Source organism: Diceros bicornis, chromosome 4, assembly GCF_020826845.1.
Source record: "Diceros bicornis minor isolate mBicDic1 chromosome 4, mDicBic1.mat.cur, whole genome shotgun sequence".
Taxonomy (NCBI): Eukaryota; Metazoa; Chordata; class Mammalia; order Perissodactyla; family Rhinocerotidae; genus Diceros; species Diceros bicornis.
Window position 1 is genome coordinate 84,730,026 of NC_080743.1, and position 21,791 is coordinate 84,751,816.

At 44.7% G+C, this 21,791-nt stretch overlaps 1 protein-coding gene across 1 annotated transcript; it reads left to right on the forward strand.

The window, feature by feature from the left end:
* The first annotated feature begins 432 nt into the window (after positions 1-432).
* RGS8 (regulator of G protein signaling 8) lies at positions 433-20,796 on the forward strand. The gene is made up of 5 exons (XM_058538074.1): positions 433-551; positions 3,273-3,374; positions 4,204-4,268; positions 19,127-19,293; positions 20,534-20,796. The coding sequence occupies exons 1-5, from the start codon at positions 526-528 to the stop codon at positions 20,714-20,716; spliced, it is 543 nt and encodes a 180-aa protein (XP_058394057.1). The 5' UTR covers positions 433-525; the 3' UTR covers positions 20,717-20,796.
* The last annotated feature ends 995 nt before the right edge of the window (positions 20,797-21,791 follow it).

Below are 21,791 nucleotides of genomic sequence, written 5' to 3' on the forward strand. Positions count from 1 at the left end.
CCTTGGAGGGAGGTGAGAATCAGAACAGCAGCCAATCAGATGATTCTGGAGCAAGTGCTGACCCCTCCCCCACCCCCCGCTGGCTGGTCACTTGGGCCCCACTGGAGTAAGACAAAGAGAGCAGTAATTTTTGGCTAGCCAGGCCCACGCCCTCCTCCCCTGGGGCACATGTCCCACTATACTGTCGATGGCCAGTGGTTGGGAAATAGAAACTCCTGACCAAAAGGCAGCCATGTGAAGCCACCTGACAAGTTGTTCTTGTCCATCCTTGGTTGGTCCCCCTTGCTCAGGACCAGCAGATGTCTGTGGGGAATGGGGTGCGTGTGGGGAGGTATTCACTTGGTGGAAAGCCGTCTGAGAGGATTTGTAGCCCCATTAGATAAGAGAGGGTGGCCCCCTCTTACAGCAGATTCTTTGATTTTAGGTGAGAGGACGTGAAAGGGTAAATCCCTGTGCCCCGCAGTCTTATCCCGCCCTGACGTCCCTGCAAACCAGCCAGAGGGTTAACCGTAAGCGGGTGCCTGTATGGCCGCTTTACTGATGCCACGCAGGTAACTGATGCTCACCTGTCTTCTTGTGCCTGCGCCTTTCCTCCTTCTCCATCCTCCCACCTCCCCTGCTGTTTGATCCTGCCCAAGCCGTCTAATCCGGTGGGTGGTCCGCTTGCATCCATCCCCCAGGCCTCCTGTGTGGACTGCACTGGCCTTCCCTGGGTGCATCTTGCAAAATTGTGGCCTTGCAAGCAGGACCTGCCTTAGCGCCAAGCCCTCCCATTGACTGGTGGGACTTACGGGGTGGGACAGTGCATGAGCTTGTATGGAGCCATTTAGGGAGCTCTATGAGTTACTGGACAGCGAAGAAATGAGGGCGAGCCTAGGTATTTTTTCTTTGTAAACTTAACCTTTGTCTCTTGCTTCTGCTCCCATTATTTCAGACCTAACTAAAAGGTTATAGCTCAGGTCACGGCTAGACAAGATGGCAAATCAAAACCATTTTGTCCCAAAGATTATTTTGTGGAAGAATTTAGCTAAGATTTGGGAGAATCACTGTTGTCTTGGTAAAAAGCAGCACCTTTTACACTGGCCCCTGCTCAAACTTTGTTAGATGGCTTGGGTGGAGTATGCCATTTTTTTTTTTTTTTGTGTGAGGAAGATCAGCCCTGAGCTAACACCTGCCAATCCTCCTCTTTTTTTGCTGAGGAAGACTGGCCCTGGGCTAACATCCATGCCCATCTTCCTCTACTTTATATGGGACACTGCCACAGCATGGCTTGAAAAGTGGTGCGTCGGTGCGTGCTCGGGATCCGAACCGGCGAACCCCGGGCCGCCGCAGGGGAGCGCGCGCACTTAACCGCTGCGCCACCGGGCGGCCCCTGGAGTTGCCATTTTTTGAAATCCTCTTTATTGCTCTTTGGGGGTATCAACCTGACTATTCTATGATTGACGATCCTGAGGCACCGATGATCGAACTGACTCACTGAAAGTTAGGTTTTGGCCTGTGGTGCAGCCTTAGCAAGACCTTTACTTGGGTTCACGGAATGTGATGACTCAAGGGCCTTTAATCAGTTGTTTGCATGGCCTGGTGTCGGAGCAGCCTGTGATTTGTAAGAGTGAGTGGACATAAGATGCTCACTGTCGCAGGGGAGAGAACGGCTGAAGCCAATGTTTTGAAATGCCACAAAACTGATTCACAGTGGGCCTGGCGGAGATGAGTGGGGAGCACAGGGCATGCAGGCCCAATTTTCTGCAGGAGAGGTGATATTTCTGGGAACTTGGGTGTTCCAGCCTTAGCAGACTCCTCAGAGATGGACTGTGGAATACAAATGCTGTCTAGCCTCGCCAAATATAATACCATCCCAGTAGACATCTGTTAGATAAGATTTCTGTGAACAATTACCAGGGTCAGGGATGAAAACCCATTTGAAGTAAAAGAATGAGATTGAATTGGATGACCTCTAACGCCTCTGCCCAGGCCTGGGATTTGTGAAAAAGAGGAAAGAAAAGCCAGGCTGGAAGGACTTCCTTTCAACAGGGAGAATGACATCTTCTACGACTATTTCCATGCCAAATTGTTACCAGTGTGCACGTGGCAGTCCCCTTTTATAAGTCACTCTTAAGTCCTGATCTGATTATAACAACCCCCTCCCACTTACCTTTGCCCTCCATGCTAGGAGTTGTCATGGTTGAAGGTCAGGGGTCAGTAGACTTCTGTCAAAGGCCAGAGAGTAAACATTTTCAACTTTATGGGCCATACAGTCTGTGTTGCAACCACCCAACTTCTGCCCTTGTGCTCGAAAGAAGCTTTGGACAATATGTAAACAAATGGGGAGTGTTGTGTTCCAATTGAACTTTATTTACACAAATAGGCACCTTGCAAGGCTATAGTTTGCCAGTCTCTGATTAAAGGTAAAAAAGGGCTAATGTTGGGAGTCAGAGATAGACATTAGCATAATTTCTCACTGGATCCTCCGCAACAGATTCAAGTGTCTGGTCCTTAGGAAAATAAAAAAATATGAGAAATTTAAACATGCATGTTAAAATTTTAAACATGCTGATTGAGATAAGCCAAAATATAAAGAGGGATACGAGGGCTTAGTTAAGCGACTAGAAGAACTGCCAAAAGGGGCGCTGGTTCTTAATTGCTGATTGTACCTTGCTCTTCTCCTCACCTGCAGTCATCGGTCCTTGCTGGTCTGTAGCCATTCAGGTATATCCCCAGGTTTGTAGGATGAGTGGGGAGAACCCGAGGCAGAACTGACCTGCCTTGAAGCCCCGTACTTTGTGCTCTGAGACTCTGTGAAATGCACCCCTGTCTTATGCAGGAAACCCCCTACTCTCTGCGTGGGTCCTACTTCTGGGGCTTTGCAATCAGGAGCTGCTGCTGCTTTGCCCTCCTAGTGGGAGAACAAAATGTAGATTGTTATTTTGTCATCACTGTATTTCCTTTCCCTACAGAGAATCCTAATTTAGAAATTCTTCCAAGCTAACGACCTTCAATGACTTACCATCAACTTGCCATGTCAGCTTTAAAAAGCATTAAGCCTCTAGGGGTAGGGTACCTATTACTATTCCGGGAGTCAAGATAGGGAATGAGTGTATCCCTTGATCTTCTAGGTGTTTCTCCTCTTGTTCATGAAATCTTCAGGGGCCACCTGGAGAAGGACGGGGGGTAAGCAGTGCTGGCTCTGGCAGCAGCAGCTCCAGGGGCCCATTATAGAGCTGACAGCTGTGATCACGACATTCCCCATCCTTCTGCCCCTGTGCTTGTTGCAGGAACAAAGGGATGAGGACTCGACTGGGATGCCTGTCACACAAGTCAGACTCCTGTAGTGATTTCACAGCTATTCTTCCCGACAAACCCAACCGTGCTCTAAAGTGAGTAGTGTGGCCACATGGCATTCCTGGGGTACCCACCATGGGGTGCTACTGTGGGGCTATAGAACCTGTTCTTCTCTAGTAGATTGCTGACCAGATGAGCCAAGTGACTAAATTTCTGCCTCTTGGCACCTCCTTTTAATATCCCCAGATGTGAGTGAAAGAATATTATTTTCCTTTCAACATGTATGACAACTCAGAGTAGGCACACTCCTTTTACTTTTAAGAAAACCGTATTATCCACCACTCTTACAAAGCTGCAGTGAAGGACACTTCTTGGTTCTACTTAGTTGTCAATCTGAGCTCTCAATTTGGAAACAAACACTCAAATCTACGCTAAAAATCTGCTTAGGTTCAGATAATCTGGATTTGGTCCCTATACTGCACAGGCACTGTGTTGAATGATGTCACAGATGTTACCTCATTTAACCCTCATAGGGTTCTGTGATGGGCATCGTTAACCCCACTACAGAGGTGAAGAAGTTAAGGTGACAGTAAGAGATGGTGTCAGGAGCTCACCCTAACTTTTCTGACTCTAAGACCAGTTTCTTTCCATTGTTATCTTGACATCTTTAAATCATATGCTTATTTCGCTTTGTTTTTTAGAGTGAAAGCCATTATGCTAAATACACTGCATTCCAATCCTAAGGGTTTTCCATCAGTTACTTAAGAATGTACATGGTTACAGTGGCAGAATTGTAAGAATCTAGATATGGTCTTCATTTATCCCCCATTGTTCCAATTTTTTCTCCTGAGAAAATCTCAGTAGTGGCTGAAAGAGAGGAGGTCATTTCAGAAATATTCAAGAGGGATGTTTCTTCTTTCCTAGGAGATTATCCACAGAAGAAGCTACGAGGTGGGCAGATTCCTTTGATGTGCTTCTCTCTCATAAGTGTAAGTAGAATTCAGGTTTTGTCATGTCGTGGCAAATCATCCATTTAGTAAAAGATGCATCACATGCCTACCATGATCCAGGTATTGTGCTATGGGTCTCAGACGGCTCCCGTGCCTGCCCTCTGTAAGGGGGTGTAGAGGGGTGTAGAGATAAGAAAACATAATTTAAACGCAGTGGGAAAAAGGCCTTCTTTTCTGTTGTCTGTGCTGAAAGTATGGTCCCAAGAAGCCTTCACGTTCTCAGCAGTTTTAGCAAGAAAGAATTTAGCTTAGGGAGTTGGAGTAATGTGCTCAGCGGGAATGAGAGAGTGGAGGTTCCACCCCAGATCTTGTTTATAAAATTAAATGACCTCCCCCCAACTCACTGGAGAGCCTTGGATTACTCTTCAGTCAAATGAATGTTTGTGCATTTCGTTATTCACTTGACTTGGCAGAGTTCTGCGTTTTCTTGTTGCTTTTTATTTTGGGGGTTTACTACCCCAGCTGTATTACACCCCTCAATTTCCGACTGGTGGAACACACTTCTCTACCCCTCCTCTTCCATTTTTCCCTTTCCTCATCTCTCATGCCTTTTGTTTCCCACAAAGGCAGAAATTGTTGTGCATATTTTGGTGTAGGAAGGGCACATTGACAATGACCAAACTTTTCAGCTCTTGCTTTTTTCTCATCATAGGTAAATCCAAATTCGTTGGGCTTTGAAATCCTAGTGGCGTTAAATACATGGGAGTGGGAGAGCTGGGGTGAGGGAGAGAGAGGGGTCTTTTGGAGAGAAAAGAAGTGTTCACACAGAGCTTCGGCTCTCCTCTTCAATTCGTCTTGTCAATATTAGAAGTCCTTATTGATCTGGGAGCAGAAGGGCTGCTTTTAGTTTAGCACATTCTTGCCGCTTAATTGGAGGACATGATTTTGTACAACAAAGTGAAGGGCATTGGCTGGTAGTCAGATTTGTGTTCTTGATTTTGACCCAGCTCGGCTACTAGACAGATGAGTGGCCTTGATGGAGTCCCTAGGTCTTCAGACGATGTCTTTAGAAGTGATTTTGCTTTCAACTGGATGAGCAGTTCCCTCTGCCGATGCCCGGATCCCGATAAACTAATTAACAAATGCTTTGGAATAGATTTTAAAATGAAATGCAAGATCTAAGAATAAGCACATATTGTAGCAAGTAATTTGTGAGACAAATAGTCATTTTAGTGTTCTACGGATTACACTTAGGAAGGAAAATAAAGCAGCATAGATACAGCATAGATAACATATGGCTATACCCCAACAGCAAGCTTATGTGGTGAATTTGCCAAGGTATTGGCATGTGTACAATAATACTTAGGATTTGACAGTGATGCTCGTTTCTTATGAGGCTAGTCTGACTTATTTTCTAGAGTCACATTAGGCTAAACAAATGTCACTATCAATTTACTCCTTCTTTGCCGGCTGGATTTGATTCAAGGTCATCTTAAAGTTTGGTTTCTATTTTAGCCTCATGACTGACTCGCTTAGTTCAAGTCTCTGAGGCTGTTTCCTCATTCTAAAATGGTGATGGAAATACCTGTGTGCTAGCTGTCACTCGGGTATGAGAATCTTCATAAGAGGACACCTTTAGATGATTTTGGTTCTTTACTCAAAGGTGTTTTGTAAGAATATGGTGGTATTTTTTAAAATGATGCTTTTATTTTTCAAATGCAAAATAAAGATATCTTGAGAATAAGGTTGCACATTTTGCTGCCAATTATTAACGTTAAGCCATTGTAGACAGAGTTTATGGTGGTAAAATTAGTGGATGGAAGCTTAGGGTATATTTGGGTTGCTGCAGTGGCAAGACATGGAGATTTGAGAGGTTTAATTTTATTTGTTTCATTCAATGACTTTTAGACCTGAAGACACTTGGTTCTGCTTCTGTCAGGGTTGCTCTTGGTTTCCAGGAATGCAATAACACTTTTCCAAGATGGGGATTCCACTAAGGGGTTACAAGCTGACACCAGATTGCTTCTTTGTAAAATCACTACAGAAATAGGCTTTTTGAACTTTGAAGTTCTGTGGTCCTTTTTGGAGTCCGCTGATCTATTTTTATTTCTGTTTAGTACAGAAATAAAAAGCCAATGGAGTGAATGTCTTTGAGAAGAAAGGAGTCTTTATTCAAGGGTCGCTGGCAGAATTTCAAGGTTTTAGAACTTGAACTCTTACTCCCCATGAAGGCTATGGAGGAGTCAAAGCCCAGGTTACCTTGAAGGGTGTTGACAACTTTCTAAAAGTCTAATTAATTTGGGTTAGTATTGTGACTCAATTAGGGCTGATTAAGCTTTTCCAAGGGGATTGCGTGTGTGCTGGTCCCTTCGGAGGGACAGCAGTTGATCAGAGGTGTGCAGGGCTTTCAATTAAGACAACAAAATGTCCTAAAAAGCAAAGAAAAGAGAACCAATGAATGACTGGGCTCCAGAAAAATGTGCATTAGTCTAGAATCTATTCCATGGTAATTCTCCACACCTAGGCAGCTGTCCTCCTTGAGTTTTGTATTTCAGAAAATTCAGATAATTATTTTTGTCCCCATTCTCAATCTACAGAGCATCTTCCCATCCCTGCTCTGCCTGGGTGTTTTGGACACTTGTTTATTTTAAAAAAAGGTGTATCGAGTGTTCATTATGTACAAAATCTGTGCTAAGCAGCTGGTTGGCTGATGGGCAGGACAGTTCCTCCTTGGTGGAGAATGCAGCTTTCTGAGAAAACAGACAAACACACACGTAACACGAGAAATAGTACAGTGTGCTGACTACAGACTAGGGGCCTCAAGATTCCAAGTAGAATCCTGATATTCAGTATTCCTCTTAATTTCCATCTTGTCAATATAAGTCCTCACTGATCTGGGAGCAGAAGGGCTGCTTTTGGTTTACAGCATCGTTTCTATGTAATTGAGGAACACACTTCTGCACAATTAAGTTAAGAACAATGGCTGGTAGTCAGTCCAGTGTTGAAGATTTTGACCCAGCTCTGCTACTAAATAGCTAAGTGGCCTTGAAGGAATCCCCCATTGTCTTGGAAAATCTGTTTCCCCATCTCTGCAATGAAGGATCTGGAGTAGGACGTGTCAGAGGCTGGGTCCGGTTCTGTCCCCTTGTTCCAGGACACTGTAGCAACCACGGAGGCTCGGCAGTAACCAGTCACCTACGGTGGGTGGTCTGAGTTAGCGTGGCCTGCAGGGTTATGTAAAACTGCTTCAAAGCTGAAGGGGCTTGAGCAGCCAGATGAGGGGCTAAGGCAGCTGTGTGATAAAGCCTTCCCTTCTGCCTGGCAGGGTCCCACTGTAAGGGAGCGATGCACGGGCTCAAACCTCAGGAAAAAAAGAAAGCAACTTTGCTATTTTTTAAAACTTAGAACAAAAAAAAAATTGGAAGGCAAGTATTTGGAGCAGTTTTACTTCCAATCCCCTTTGCTGACAAGAGTAGTACACAGCTGAAGGGGCACCCACAGAGGGCTGGGAGATACCCACTTGCTAAGTGCTCTTTTTTTTTTTTTTAACTAACAAATGAAAAATGAAATTGAAATTGCTGATGGCTTTATCTGATAGGGAAGAATTTCTAATGTGCATTAATTTGGTGTCTTTTTCCTGTTCATCCAGTGACAATTAGACTTGGTGTCTGTGAGTCGTGCATGTAGTCTGCCCCCGAAGGGGGGTGTGTGTGTGAGTGAGTGTGGACACCCAGAAGTCTTTCTGCCTCTGCAGCTCATACCTGGGACAGTGAAGGCTTTTAGCTCGTGGGAGATCTTTTCTGACAGGTTACTGGAGAGCAGGCATGAAATTGTGTGTCTTCTGCTTTTATTCCTCATGTGGTGCAGGCATATGCCTGTTATTTGTCCAGCTGTCAGTGGGACATTCAGTCCTTAACTCTGGATCAGTTCTCTCTTCCTCCCTTTTTCTTTCTCTCTCCTTCCCTCCTTTCTTTGTTTCTTTGGACATAAAAGTTGGATTCATCCCAGTGTTAAGGTGAAGGTGTGGACGGGGTCCTTCCCCTTTCCCCTCATTTCTTTCAGCCTGACCCCACTCCCGGATGACAGAGCACCTCATCCTGGGCATCTATTTGGTCTTTGGCTTTGTTTTGTTGTTTGCATGGAGCATGGAGGATCTATGCTGACCTGTCCATGCCAGGCCCAGCGAAGGCCAGGTTAGTGGAATAGAACAATTGAAAGCTCTTTTGCATTTGCAGAGTTAGTATCCATCTCTGAGAAAAGGAGACCAAAAAAGAAGCTTTGGGTTTTTAAAAATTAGCCTCCTTTGGGATAATGGTTGAGATATAGAAAAATGTAATGACACGACCTGGTCACACAGCGACCAAGCAGAAAACCCTAAGCAAACAAACAAACACTAAAATTACCAGCTCATGAAATTCCTTAATTATTCATCTGAATGATCTTTAGTTTTAGAATATACAGTGTAACAATCAGGTTTCCATTTACTGCACAGCCCTCCCCACACCCCTCACCAAGCCAAAAGGTTCTAGAATAGTGTTACTCAAAGTGTGATCCAAGGAAGTCAGCACCAGCAGCTGCTGGGAGCTCTTGAGAAATGAAAATTCTTGGGTTCTATCTCAGACCTGCTGCATCAGATCTCTGGGGTGGCAATCTGCTCTTCCTCAAGCCCTCCAGTAATGTTTGTGCCCACTGACGCTTGAGAAGCACTGTTCCAAAACACAAGTAAGTAAAACCATGAATCTGGAGCATCTTGGTGGGGCAGGTGGTCTGCGTTTTCCAAGAAACACGCTCAACACTGTATCGCAGCTTTCCAAAGTTCTCAGGCAGTGTATCCCTTGGATGGTATGTTGTCGTGTATTGCAGATTCTACATATGTAGCAGGTATAGTGGAGGGTGTTCACAGTAAATAAACAAATATGGCAAGTGTGCTTTCTGCATAAATTGAGGACATGGGTTAGAAAGAGATATGTGAAGTAGAGATGGGTGGAAAAGAAACTTCTGTTCCCCATTGCCATCCTCTCTACGGTGCTGTCATTTTTACTTGCACCAGGAATGTGGGTACATCTAGCCTTTATAGGAGCGCCTGGAATATATAAGGCAACTATTAAAAGCTTGTTGAAAAAGGTTTGAATGGAAGCAATTGGAGAGGCCTCTGACACCCATTCTGTCGCTGACCTGCTATGTGACCTTGGGCGAATTGTGTAACCTCTCTAAACCTCCCTTTCTTCATCTGTAAAAGATAAGACTTACCTGTAGAGTTGTTGTGAGAGTTAAATGTGACTATGGTTGTGAAATGCTAAGCATGATGACTTGTACATAGAGGAGCTCCATAAAGGATAACTTTATTATTTTTGTTATAACACAATATTAAATTCATTGAGAAAACATGCATTTCATGCCTCCTCTGTGCTAGAGGTGGCTCAGCTCCTTGTTCCCACAGGCAGCTTGAGGTTGAACACTGGGGGTAGGGTAAGGGATGTGTTAGAATCACAGGTGGGCTTATTCAAATTCCATCATACCTCATCCTCTTTGCCTCCTGAGGTTTTGGCATCCCTTCCTCATACCATCCCAATCTCCCCTCAGTGTATGTGAGAGAATCCTTCGGGGGATGTAGTTTTTAAAAGCCTAGTAGTGATCTGATATGTTCCCTCTTTGAGAGTCCCTGAAGTATTGCTCTATCAAACCAACTAGACCAATATTCCTAGACACTTAATTTTGAAATCTTTTAGGCTATGGACTGGTGTACATGGGGTTTCGTAATACTTCTCTTGTATAAAAGGAGTCATTTGTGAATGCTGAACTTTTGCCCTATGAGGGACACTTCATGGTGTCCTTGCCAGAAACTCCTTGCCAATTTCTTATAATAGTTGCAGATACAGGCTCTACCGTGTTTTTTCTGTTACCTGACTCATCTTCCTCTTGATCAAATAGGAAAGAACGTTGGAATAGGAATCATAAGACCCAAGTTCTCCTTACATGTCTGTGACTACGTCCTACGAATAAGAAACCATACAACCTCAGAGCCCCACATTTCCTTGTGTCCAGTGTAGAGCTTGACCATAGGATCACTCATGTCCTCTCTGGTTCAAAGACTCTAACAACCATCAAGTCCTACTACCATTACAATATATCATCTTGCTGTATATACAGTAACAAAGTGGAGATCATTGAAGAAATTTATGTTAATCACAAGACTGAAGCATAATTAGCATACCAATTGCTTGCCAATAAATGTCAGGAACTGGAAATAGTTTGTTCTCTAAATAACTTCCTACCTAAATCTTGCTTAGCCCAGGTTGTTTGTTTAAAAAACTTTATTTTGTAGATAACGTAAAAGAAAGGCTTTGATCCTGATGCTATTCTCACCACTGATTTCAAATTAGTGAACTTTGTTCTGAATCAAAGAGGTTTTGACTTCACCGTTAGTATATGCATTGCGGATTTTATAAATGTATTTTCCTCTCCTATCCTCTGTCTGACCTTGGAACCCATTCACTAGTTTATTTTTTCCAATTGATCAGGGATGCAAGAGGCCTCTGGTCTTTGGGACAGCACTTTGGTAAACAGAGAGCTTAAAAAAATATTCATCCTTGTGATCTTGTATTTTTCCAAGTCTGGGACCTGAGCTAGGTGCAAGCCCTGCCCACCCCCATGCCAGCTAAATGAGGGTTCCTGGACCTTGAACTGTTACTTAAGCCACCCTCCCCACTGTAGCAGCTGCAATGCTCATTCATAGTGACCCAGTTTCTTTTCTTATGTAAGCACCCTGCATCAAAGAACTGGAGGAGAATGCAGGCACAGGCAGTGTGCACGGCCACGAGTGTGTTCTTGGAGATTCTGTGCATGCTCAGGAGGATGCCAATATTCTGCCCAGTGTTCCAGGAATTCTGGACACGAGCCTTTCCCCTTCTGCAGTGAGATAGACACCATTGTCAAAAAATGTGTAATATTCTCAGAGCCTTGACTTCTTAGAGAGTCGTACAAAGAAAACCAAAATGAAATGAAAATGAAATGAAAAAAAGGGCAGATCCTCCCATTTCTCTCCCATTTTCCTGAACTGTTCACCACCCACCACCTTGAAGTTACCAGGATTGGTTTTTTGTGTTAGACACGCTATGTTCTGTATGATGATTCCTTAAGCCACTGAAGTGCAGGAAGGATGGTGACAAACACATATGGAGCCATCAATCCCTGTCTGAGTGTCAGGCTCTGCATGCTGTTTACATGGATTGTGTAAACACAGTCATCCCCATGGCCCCACGGAGCAGGCACCGTTAGGCCCTGCATTGCACAAATGAGAGAACGGAGGCAAAGAGAGGTTAAGCATCTTGCCCAAGGTCACACTTAGCTAGTGTGTGTCAGAGCCAGGACACAATCCCAGGCAGAATAGCTTCAGAGATCAGAGAGAAGTCATTCTTTCCAGCTGCCTGGAATCTGTAGGGGTGGTGGAGGGGGAACTCCAGTTCCCTGAGTATGGAGGAGGGAGCAGGGTCTGGGGGGCATGGAGGGGGCTGTGCAAGGGGCCCAGGCAGAGGAAGCACAGCTAACGCAAAGCACGTCACTGAGAGACGCCAGTGGATACTGATGAGCCTTTCAGAGATAAACCGGCATCCTGCATTTTAACCAACTGTAGTTTATGGACAAGCCGAGAGGAGGAGAGGGTCCTGGGGGAGAGAAGGGGAAAGATGGAAGGAAGAGTGAAAAGGGACAGACGGTAGAAGAAAAAGAAGAGGGTCAGGGAAAGATGCTGAGGAGTCAGGGAGAGGGCCAGAGGAAAGGCTTGCTGGGAAGGGGTGGGAGGCGATAGAAGGAGGAGGAAAGGATGTGGATGGAAAGAAGACATCCCGTGGGGGCTCTGGTTCCGTACAATTCCTTTGCTAGGTCACATAAGCAGGAAAGGTGGGCCAGGTGGGGGACAAGTGGTCTGTACACAGAAGCTGCTGCGGCCATCTGCTCTGGGGAAGGGGAGGGGCTCCCGCAGCCTTAGGGAGTCTTCCACCCCTTCTTACTTCCATTGTTCCCTGGTGAAGTTTCTCTTTGCACAGTGACCCTCCACTTCTGCTTTGCTCAGAGCTGGGCCTGGGAATATGAAAGGGTGGCGGGAGGTTGGGGCTGAGAGGGGTGGGCGAGCAGAGGAGAAGGGCTGTGGCCGGTACAGCCTCTGCAGGCTCTGTGAGCTTCTCGGGGCATCTTTGCCACAATCTGTTCTCTAGATGCTACTGCTTATGAGTTCCAGACCCTCTCAGGTCATTCTCCCTTCCTTCCCCATCTCTCCTCAAGCTCTTCCCTTGAAATCCCCAGCAAATTTCAAATGCCATATTTTGCTTTGGTTCCCCTCCCACTCCCTCGGAAGCCCGCCCTGGAAATGCAGGCAACCACGTTTTGGATTGAGGCTGCCTGAAAGAGCACGGCATCTTTACATGGTCACTCAGCCATGCTTGGTTACAGTGTCCCTGGCCACGGTTGGGGAATGTGCCTATCTACTCTTTGCATCTCAGGAGGAACGCTTAAGGTGGGTATCAGCGCCATGGGAAATAAGAGAGTTTAAGCAGATTCCAGGTTATTGGTGGTACCTATTGGTCAGTTGTCACCATAAAGAAGGTGATGACAGGTGTCCTCCTGTGGGAGAATCTCCAGTTCTGTGAGCCAAATGGCGCATTTTCCCTGCTGTGGCACACTTTCAGCATGATTTCAGTCTGATTAGGGGTTATTGTCCATCCCTCCTTTGGAGGAAGTGATAATGTGGGGCCCATCAATGATCACCAAAGGAGAGACAGGCAAAGTGGGCTCTGAAGTCACGCAGATGTGTGTGTAAATCCACTTTACACCTCTTACTGACCAACCGATTACAGACATTTAACTTAAACTCTCCAGGATGCGAAGACTTGAGCTTTGAGTTGTTAAGGCACTTTTCCAAGGTCGCACAGGATTCAAACCCAGGGTATCTGACTTCAGAACCTCTGCCTGGATAATAGGGTTGGTGTAAGGATTAAGAGAGTTGATATATGTAGATTGGACAACATAGAACTCGGCCCGTTGTATGCTGTTGGTGATGATGCTGAAGAGGAGGAGGACGGAGAACAATCGACTAAGAGCTGTGTCTGATACAGGCATGTATAAGCTGCAATGGGGGCACAGAGCAGAGTGCTAACTCTACCTGGGAGAGTTCATCAGATTCAACCCCCTCACTTTACAGATGAGGATGCTGAGACCCAGCGAGATTGAACGTGTTGTCCAAGGTCACAGAGCTAATTATGGGCCTGACTCTGATCAGAACTGGTGCTTCTGACGGAGACAGTGGTGCACCCACTCCAGGTGGAATGGGCAGGGTTTGGCAGGCTGCCGCAATGAAGCTGCCAGGCAATCTCGAGCTGAGTATGAGTTCACCCTATGTTTTTCTCCAAATTTCCATCTCCAGTGAATCAGTCTCTACTGGCTTTAGTGTAATTCAGTTGAATTCTGCTGCCCATGCCCATCTTGGTCTCTCTGTTGTTCTTTTACTCTCAGATACTCTTCTGCTTTCCTCAGTGACTTTTTCATTTTCTCCCCACCTCATCTGTTGCCATCATTCCTGGAAATGTCACCATTGTGGTATTACTGGTGACCTCCCTGTCGTGTGCTGCATTGGCACTTCCCTCCCCTCCACTCCAGCTGTCACTGCAACAGGCATCCCTTGGGCCTTACCATCGTTCAGAGCTGGAGACTGGACCACAGACTCACATACTTGCTGGCCTTGTAGTCTGTCATCCTTGCCACTTGCTACCTGTGTGACCTTCGGCAAGTTATTTAACTTCTCTAGGCTTCATTTTTCTCTACTATAAAATGGTGAAAATATCAGGACCTATGCTATGGATTTTCTGTCAGGAGCAAATATCGTAAGCGTTTGGTGTGGGGCCTGGCCCGAAGTGAGTGCTCCGTAAGTGCTTGTGGTGGTGGTTTAAAAAATTCCATCTCTAACTTCAACTTTTTTTTTTTTTTTTTTTTACCTCCTGCTTGCCTCTTCCTTCTCCTGTATCCCAACTGCTGGTTCCTAAACTGTTCCCGCTGTTCTCCAGGTTCAAGTTTCTTTTGCCAGCCTGGATGGTTCTCTCTTTAAATGATGCAAGTACCCCAAACAAAAAGTTCTTGCTTCCTTCGTGGAGCATCGTAACCGTCTCCAGGAACTGATATCTAGGTCTTCACAATTGTTTGCCTGTTTCCTACCAGGTTCCTATTCATTTTTCCAAAGTAGCTGTTCCAACCCTTTCCACTCCCTTAGGTGTCCACACTGCACTTATAATTATTCAATTAATTATTTTAAATATTGCTTAATATCTGTTACAGTATACTAGCTTGTGAGTTCTGTGAGGTGGTGACTATCTGACTTATTCATACCGTTTTCCCCAAACCTAGCACGTGGAGGCAGACCACCTGTGTAGGGACTTCACTCCACATTAATGCAGAAGACCAAGGCTGTTGAACTTGATGCATCTCAAATATGTCCCTTCCCTGACCATTCCTCTCTATCTTCATCCACCTCCCTCTCTATCACTACTTCTGACTTTGGGGAAGTCGAGTTCTTCAATTTCTTCTTGGTCCCTTTTCTTCTCTAGAATTTCCCTTTACCTGACACTATTCTTTTGCCTATTTAATCTCTTTCTTGCCTTGCTCTTTCCCTCTGCCTGCAAACACATCTGGAAAGATCTTGCTTTGGAGTCATATGGACCTGGTAGGGAAACTTGGCTCTTCTTGCTAGCTGTGTAACTGGGAAATTTATTCCACTTCTGTAAGCTTTAGTTTCTTCCTAAGGAAAATGAGAGTGATGCTGTCTATGGATCAGCACTGTTGTGAAAAGAAATTGAGCTGGTGTTTGTAAAATCTCCAGCAAAAAGCATGGTATATGGTAAGTAAATAGAACTCCCTATCTCCAATCCTAAATAAATAAATAAAAATAAAGCCCCACTGTCCCTAGGTTCCACCACCTTCTCCAGCTAATATCAGATAGGAACTCCTTCAATTTCCTGCACCAAAACTAGAAACTTCCCTGCATCCACGTGTGGCCTTTTCTCTCTCTCTCTCCGTCATAATGCTGTTCTCAGTTCTATTTCTTCTACCTTCCTAGAGGCAACATTTTATCAATTAAACTCTTTCTTTCCTTTCACTTCAATTCCTCCTGCTCAACAAGTCTTTTCTGACCAGATCAATATTTAAATATACCCAAGGCTTTCTTACAATAACCCCAGAACACACACACACACACACACACATGCACACACACTCCACATTTCTTTCCTGACCTCCTGGTCCTTCCAGCTATGCTGTCTGATCTCTCTACTCCCTTTCTTGCAGGAGACGTTGGAATTTACTCTTTCTACTTTCTCCCTCTCCTTCACCACTCTTTTTACCACAATGTGGCTAGGGCCCCCATCACACCACTAAAACTCTTCCTGCCAATGGTTGTTGAATCTTGTCACTGAATCTAATGACCACTTCTCAGACCGTATCTAGCTTGACCTCTGGGGAGCACTGGACACAGTGGCCACTTCCTCCTTCCTGAAATGTTCGCTTCCCGGCCTTTTGGAGTGCTGTGTTATCCTTCCATCTCTCCGGCTCTTTCACAGGCCTCTCCGTGTATGTCTAGCCTATAAGTAGGCTCAATGATTTTAGCATTATGATCATTATTATTATTAAACACTAGTCTTATTAAACTATCTCTGGTTAATCAAATAAACTTTAATTCTAGGCCTTTGCTTGTGTGGTTCCCTGTCCTGCAATTCTCTTCTCCATCTTCCCCTTCCTTCTTCCACTTAGCTTTCTTCTCCTCAACTTCACATCTCAGCTTAGAAGCTTCTTCCTCCCGCAAGTCATCCCTTTCCTCCTCAGGTCTGGCTCAGGCACCCGCCCTGGGTGCTTTCACAGCAACCTACGCTGTGCCTATCTTCTCACTCATCACATATACCATAATTACCATAATTACGTTTTCTTGGCTCAAATTGCTCTTTCACTGCAAGTTCTGTGAGAGCTTAATTGTGCCTGTTTTTTTATGCCCAGGTGCCTAGCAGAATGCCTGGGTTGCATAATGGGTTAATGAATGAATGAATGGAGATGGCATTATTGCTGTGTTGGTTTGGGAGTTAGTGTACTTGTATTTTTTTAATGCTATGTATTATTACTTGTGCGACTCAGTAAAGCCACTTCTCTAAGCACCAGTTTCCTCATCTATAAAATGGGAAGAAGTAAAGCAATATTCTTGAGAGCATTTTGCAGGTATTATTTCTTTTAATCCACACAAAGACCCAACAAAGCTGAGACTTAGATGAAATGAGATAATGTCTGTACCTTGTGTAGCAAGAGGCCAGACAGTCTCCTGAGCAGGGTTACCTTCACCAGTACCACTGAGGAAGACAGGAAGGTAATTTTCTTTATCCATAACCAGATTCAGCTTGCTCACAAGCACTTGGTTTTGCTTGATGAAAAGCAAAAGAAGATCTAATACAAAGAACAAACTTAAATTTTCCCATTCAAGGAATTTAGTCTCTTCTGGTTTAAAAACAACAGGCTCTTCTGAGCCACTTTGCATTTGCTCTTTTAGACAAATGTGCTGTGTTTTAGGGTCCTGCTCTGACACTTTGCTTCCCATACCCCAACTACAGTGGAAAGGCAGCAGGGGAGGGCCTCTGGCCTGTGGTCCTCATGTTCTGCCTGTGTCCACTGATAGTGTCCATGGCTCTTATCATGTGTGGACCAGTCACTGCTCAGAGGCCACCTTGCTGAACCAGCTCCCCTTGGCTCTCATGGGCACTGAGTCTCCTCAGAGGCATCCACATCTCCCGAAGGTTTTTCATCTAACCTCTGCCTGCGGCCTCTGCTGCAGTGGTGATCTCCTGGCAGGCATGCTAGCTCTCAAATCTGAGTTCCCTTGGAGCCTGTGGAAACTTCTGGATTTCCTCTGTGAGAACTTGGAGGAGACAAAGTGTGGCAAAAAGAGCATCCACAAGGGTTTTTATGTTTTGTTCTCTGGTGTATCCCAAGACTTCGAACAGTACTTTGTACATTAGTAGTTTAAAAACAATTATTGAGTTGAACGAATGGTTCTCAGGCCATCTCTCTGCCTGATCAGTGCCATGTCACTGTTTCATGCTCACTTTGATTCTCAATTTATCTGGAGTTTCTACTCCCTCCTCTCAGGGTTTCAGACCCAATGTAGGAATGAGGGTGAGTGGACCCCGAGCAGATCTCTCATATGAGTCTAAACTACGTTACTCTCCTCCTCCTTCCCTGCCTGGCACAGGCACAATGTATTTCCATCCTGCCTGATGGAAAACAGCCTTACATCGTATTCTGCTTTCTCCATGCTCCTTGTCTTAGAGTTGATGACCATATGTCCCGTTTTTTGCCTGTGGTGGTCATAGTTTATGCCCATTTTTCCCGTGTAAGGAGCAGAAGTGCCCCCCTTCACTCTGAAAAATGTCTTGGCTTGAGTGATAAATTTCATGGCCACCCCTATCTTTATTAAGCACTTTAATCTCAGGCCTCCAAACTGAGATTTCTTTGTGATTTCAAGTTTAGCTTGCGAGTTCCATCAAAACCCTTTTCCCTCTCAAGTTCCTGGCTCTCGCAATTAAAAATCTTGGCTTTTATGACTATTGTTATAGGGTAGGCATTAAAATGTCTATTTTGAAAAACAAAGATACGTACAATTACTTTTTAATTAGGAGAAATAAAAATGTTTCAGAAAAGTAAAAACAAACATTTAAATATGTCAACAGCGTGGCTACCAATCCGTGGAATGATCCTGGGCAGGGACCTGTCCTGGTGTGTAATGGTGGACCTCAGAAGCTCAGGTGATCCCATCACCCAGAATTAAGAACTGTTAACATGTTGTCCTTCTAATGAATTTTAGAAAAGAAATAAAACATTATAGCCAGTGTCATTTTTAACCAATGCAGTCACTTCTTTATTCTAGGCTGCATCTGCCCTTCTCTGAGGACAGTTTGTAGAAAGCTATAGCTCTTATTTGATTAGAGGAGAGTGCATTAAGCGTTAAGATAATTTATAAAAAATATTTTAAAATAAAAACATTAACCAAATGCATAGGCTACCAACGAATATTGTTTTCCTTTCCAAATCTGTATGGTAACCCTGCTCATCTTATTCCCACTGGAAGCTCTGTTTGGCAATGTGCATGACATTGATTAATAAAAATGAAAGGGTATGTTAGTCGTCAAATCATTTGGTAGAAAAATTATAATTAACCTTAATTAAAACATGTAATTTGATAGGCAAGCTCTTTTAACATAAAGGATCCATGGAATAAACCATTAAATACGGGGTTTCACAGGTTTTTTAAAAGAGGCTGGGCATCCCATCCGTATAGAGCATGGCATCACTGACTGAATTTCACTAGCGTGTTTACTTTCAGACATTTTTCTGGTAGTAGTGAGGATTTGCCTGGAGGCATTCAGACCCCCTCTAGTTTGTTGTATAACAAATTGTTTTCCCAGGGTGGTTGACTTGGATTAGGGCAGGGAATGGATTACATGTATTACTTTGGCCTAATTAGAAACACAGGCTCACCAGTAGATCCAGGAGGCAGCCCAACTCTGCGTTAGGGGACAGGCAGTGACCACTGAGAGCTGATTAAAGTGACCAGTCCTTCCCATAGTCATTGTTACTATGGCTTCCTAAACATTTCCCCCTCATATCACAATGATCCTTGACTAAGAAGCATGGCTTGACTCTGAGGGTACCTGTGTGTTTAAGAGAACAGAATCTTCAAGAGGATGTGGAGGTGCAGTGAGGGTTGGACCATAAGGGCTACCCTCACATTATTACCATCTTTCTCTCTTTCTTCTGCAATTCTTGAGTTTAAGCCTCTTCCAATCTCTCTTCCTTTCCACCTCCCTCCACATCCACAGATGGGGTGGCTGCGTTCCGTGCCTTCTTGAAGACGGAGTTCAGCGAGGAGAACCTGGAGTTCTGGTTGGCCTGTGAGGAGTTCAAGAAGACCAGGTCAACCACAAAACTGGTCTCCAAGGCCCATAGGATCTTCGAGGAGTTTGTGGACGTGCAGGCTCCGAGGGAGGTGTGTTGGCGGTAGCGAGCATCTTGTCAGACCTCTATCCATGGCTCCTGGCTCACATCTCTCTATTCATGGGGGTTTGAGCCAGGCTTGATGGGGACTTTCTTCTGAACTGAGCCTCACTGCTCTGATGGCTTTTGATGAAAAAGGGATCACTTTTAAGGTGCAGAGCCCAAGGCTTCTATACAAGGAGCTCTATTAGGGGTGTTATAGCTGTCTGTCAAAGTGCCAGCAGGAACTATGTTTTTATAGGGATTCTGCAGGGATAGATGCCACTGAAATCCGGTTCATTTTCCTAGTGGAAGGCAGCATGGCTTAGTGGAACAAGCATCCATTTTGGAATCTTGTTCCAATCTCAGCTCCACCACTTACTAGTTGTGTGGTCTTAGTCAAGTCACCTAGCCTCTTTGAATCACATTTTCCCCAGTGTAAAAGGGTATACTATCACCTACCGTTCAAGACTACTCTGAATATTAGGGACAAAGCACCTATTCAGTATTTGTCACTGTTTATTAATGAGTAATAACAGCCATTTATATTATTTTAAGATAATTTATTATAATTATTTATAATAATAAAATGAATTTCTATGTACTGCTGTTCTGAGTTATAAAACAGAATTTTACTTAGGAGGGTTTTATAGAAGAAAGATATTTGCTGTCTATGAGTTTAGGTGCATTACATACCTAGAACTGTTCAATTACACTTTGGCTTGAGGCAGGAGGTCTTTAGCCAGTGGCCAGGATGCTGTAGGTTCCTTATAATGCTGGTTGGAACAGGGATGTACATTTTAACCATAATCTCTCTCCCCAGGGCATTTATTTCCTTAGCAGTTAATAAAGGCCAAGGAGGCAAGCTTACTTTAGGGAACCCACATTAATACTTGTCTCCACTCTAACTCTTTGCCTGACATTGTGAAGACCCCTGGATTACAAGTTAAGTGCTGTGTGGTTTCACCTTGGCTCTGTTACTAACATTCCATACAACTTTAGACTAGCTTTTTAGTATCTCTTTTCTTTGATGTCCTTATCTATAAATTGGGATAAAGAATATCTGGTCTTCAGACCTCACAGGATTCTTGCTGGGATGAAAAGGGATGACCTCCATAAAAGCAGTTTGAAAAGCATGAATTACCTTACATATATAAGATGCTGTCGTTAATAGTTATTACATAGCTAGGACCAGCTGCCAGGTGCCTGGGCCCTTGAGGGCCTGTGACCATGTTCTCTGTTTGCGTCTCCAGGTAAACATAGACTTCCAGACCCGAGAAGCCACGAGGAAGAACATGCAAGAGCCATCTCTGACTTGTTTTGACCAAGCCCAGGGAAAAGTACACAGCCTCATGGAGAAAGACTCTTACCCCAGGTTCCTGAGGTCCAAAATGTACTTAGATTTGCTGTCCCAAAACCAGAGGAGGCTCAGTTAGACCTCAGATGGGGACTCCTGGAGATCACTGGCTTTCCCCTCCCCTTGCTGCCAAGACCATATTCTAATGTGAAATGTCATAGGTGTTCAAAAGCAGTGGCATTTAGGTTGGGAGGCTGGGGGTGAGGAAGGGATGAAAGGCCATTCCAAAGTATAATCCAGCCACAGAGCTCAGACTCTCCTCCATTTACCATGTTTGTGTTTCGGTTAGTGGTAGCACCCTGTCGCTGTCACCCTTCTCTGGGGCAGCAACTTGCCCTCCATAATGCCTTGGGTCGTCTCCACTGAGAAGGCAGATTCGCTATGCTGGGCTAATCTGTAAATAATGCAAATGCGATTTCCACCACTTCCACACCCTCCTCAGTTAGGATTCCTGCCTTCTAACTTGTCCTATACCCCTGTGAGGAATAGCTAGAAGACTCTGGCTCACATTTGTGATTGCTGTCACAATGTAATGGCCAGTCCCGGTGCTGGGACCTCACAATTTAGGAAAGAGGTCTCTGTGGAATCCCAGGTTTCTGGCACTGTCATTCCCAGGTGGCCTCTGGGAAAAGGGGCAAACTCGATGGAGTTCGCTGTTTCTTCCATTTCCACAGGACCAGTGTGAAAGCTGTGATCACTGCCCATTTTAGCCTAGGAAATTCACACGACTCCCATACCCTTGTAATTCCAGAAAGGATCTTGGGAGATGTCCTTCATGAATTCTGATGGAGCTGCTATTAAGAAAGATACAGCTTGCAAATCTTCCTCAATTCTACCAAGAAGTTTTCCGGAAGTCGAATGACCAGGGAATGTAGTACCAGTAGACTTTTGTGCAATGGGGCACCATGTAACCTTTCTGTTGCTTAATGTATTCTCTGCCCTCACCTCCCTGTGGCATCATGCATCACTGATCTCTTAGAATGACAAACAGCTTGGCAAAGGGAGATGAATTCCCATAGCATGGACAGCTCTCATGGTGCCTAATACTTTCCCTGTCTCTCCTCCTTCCCCCGCCATGCAGGTCATGTAGTTACGATGGGGGAGAATGGGAACTTAGGCTGTAACTCTCTTTCCAGCTTGCTCCCTGGGACCAT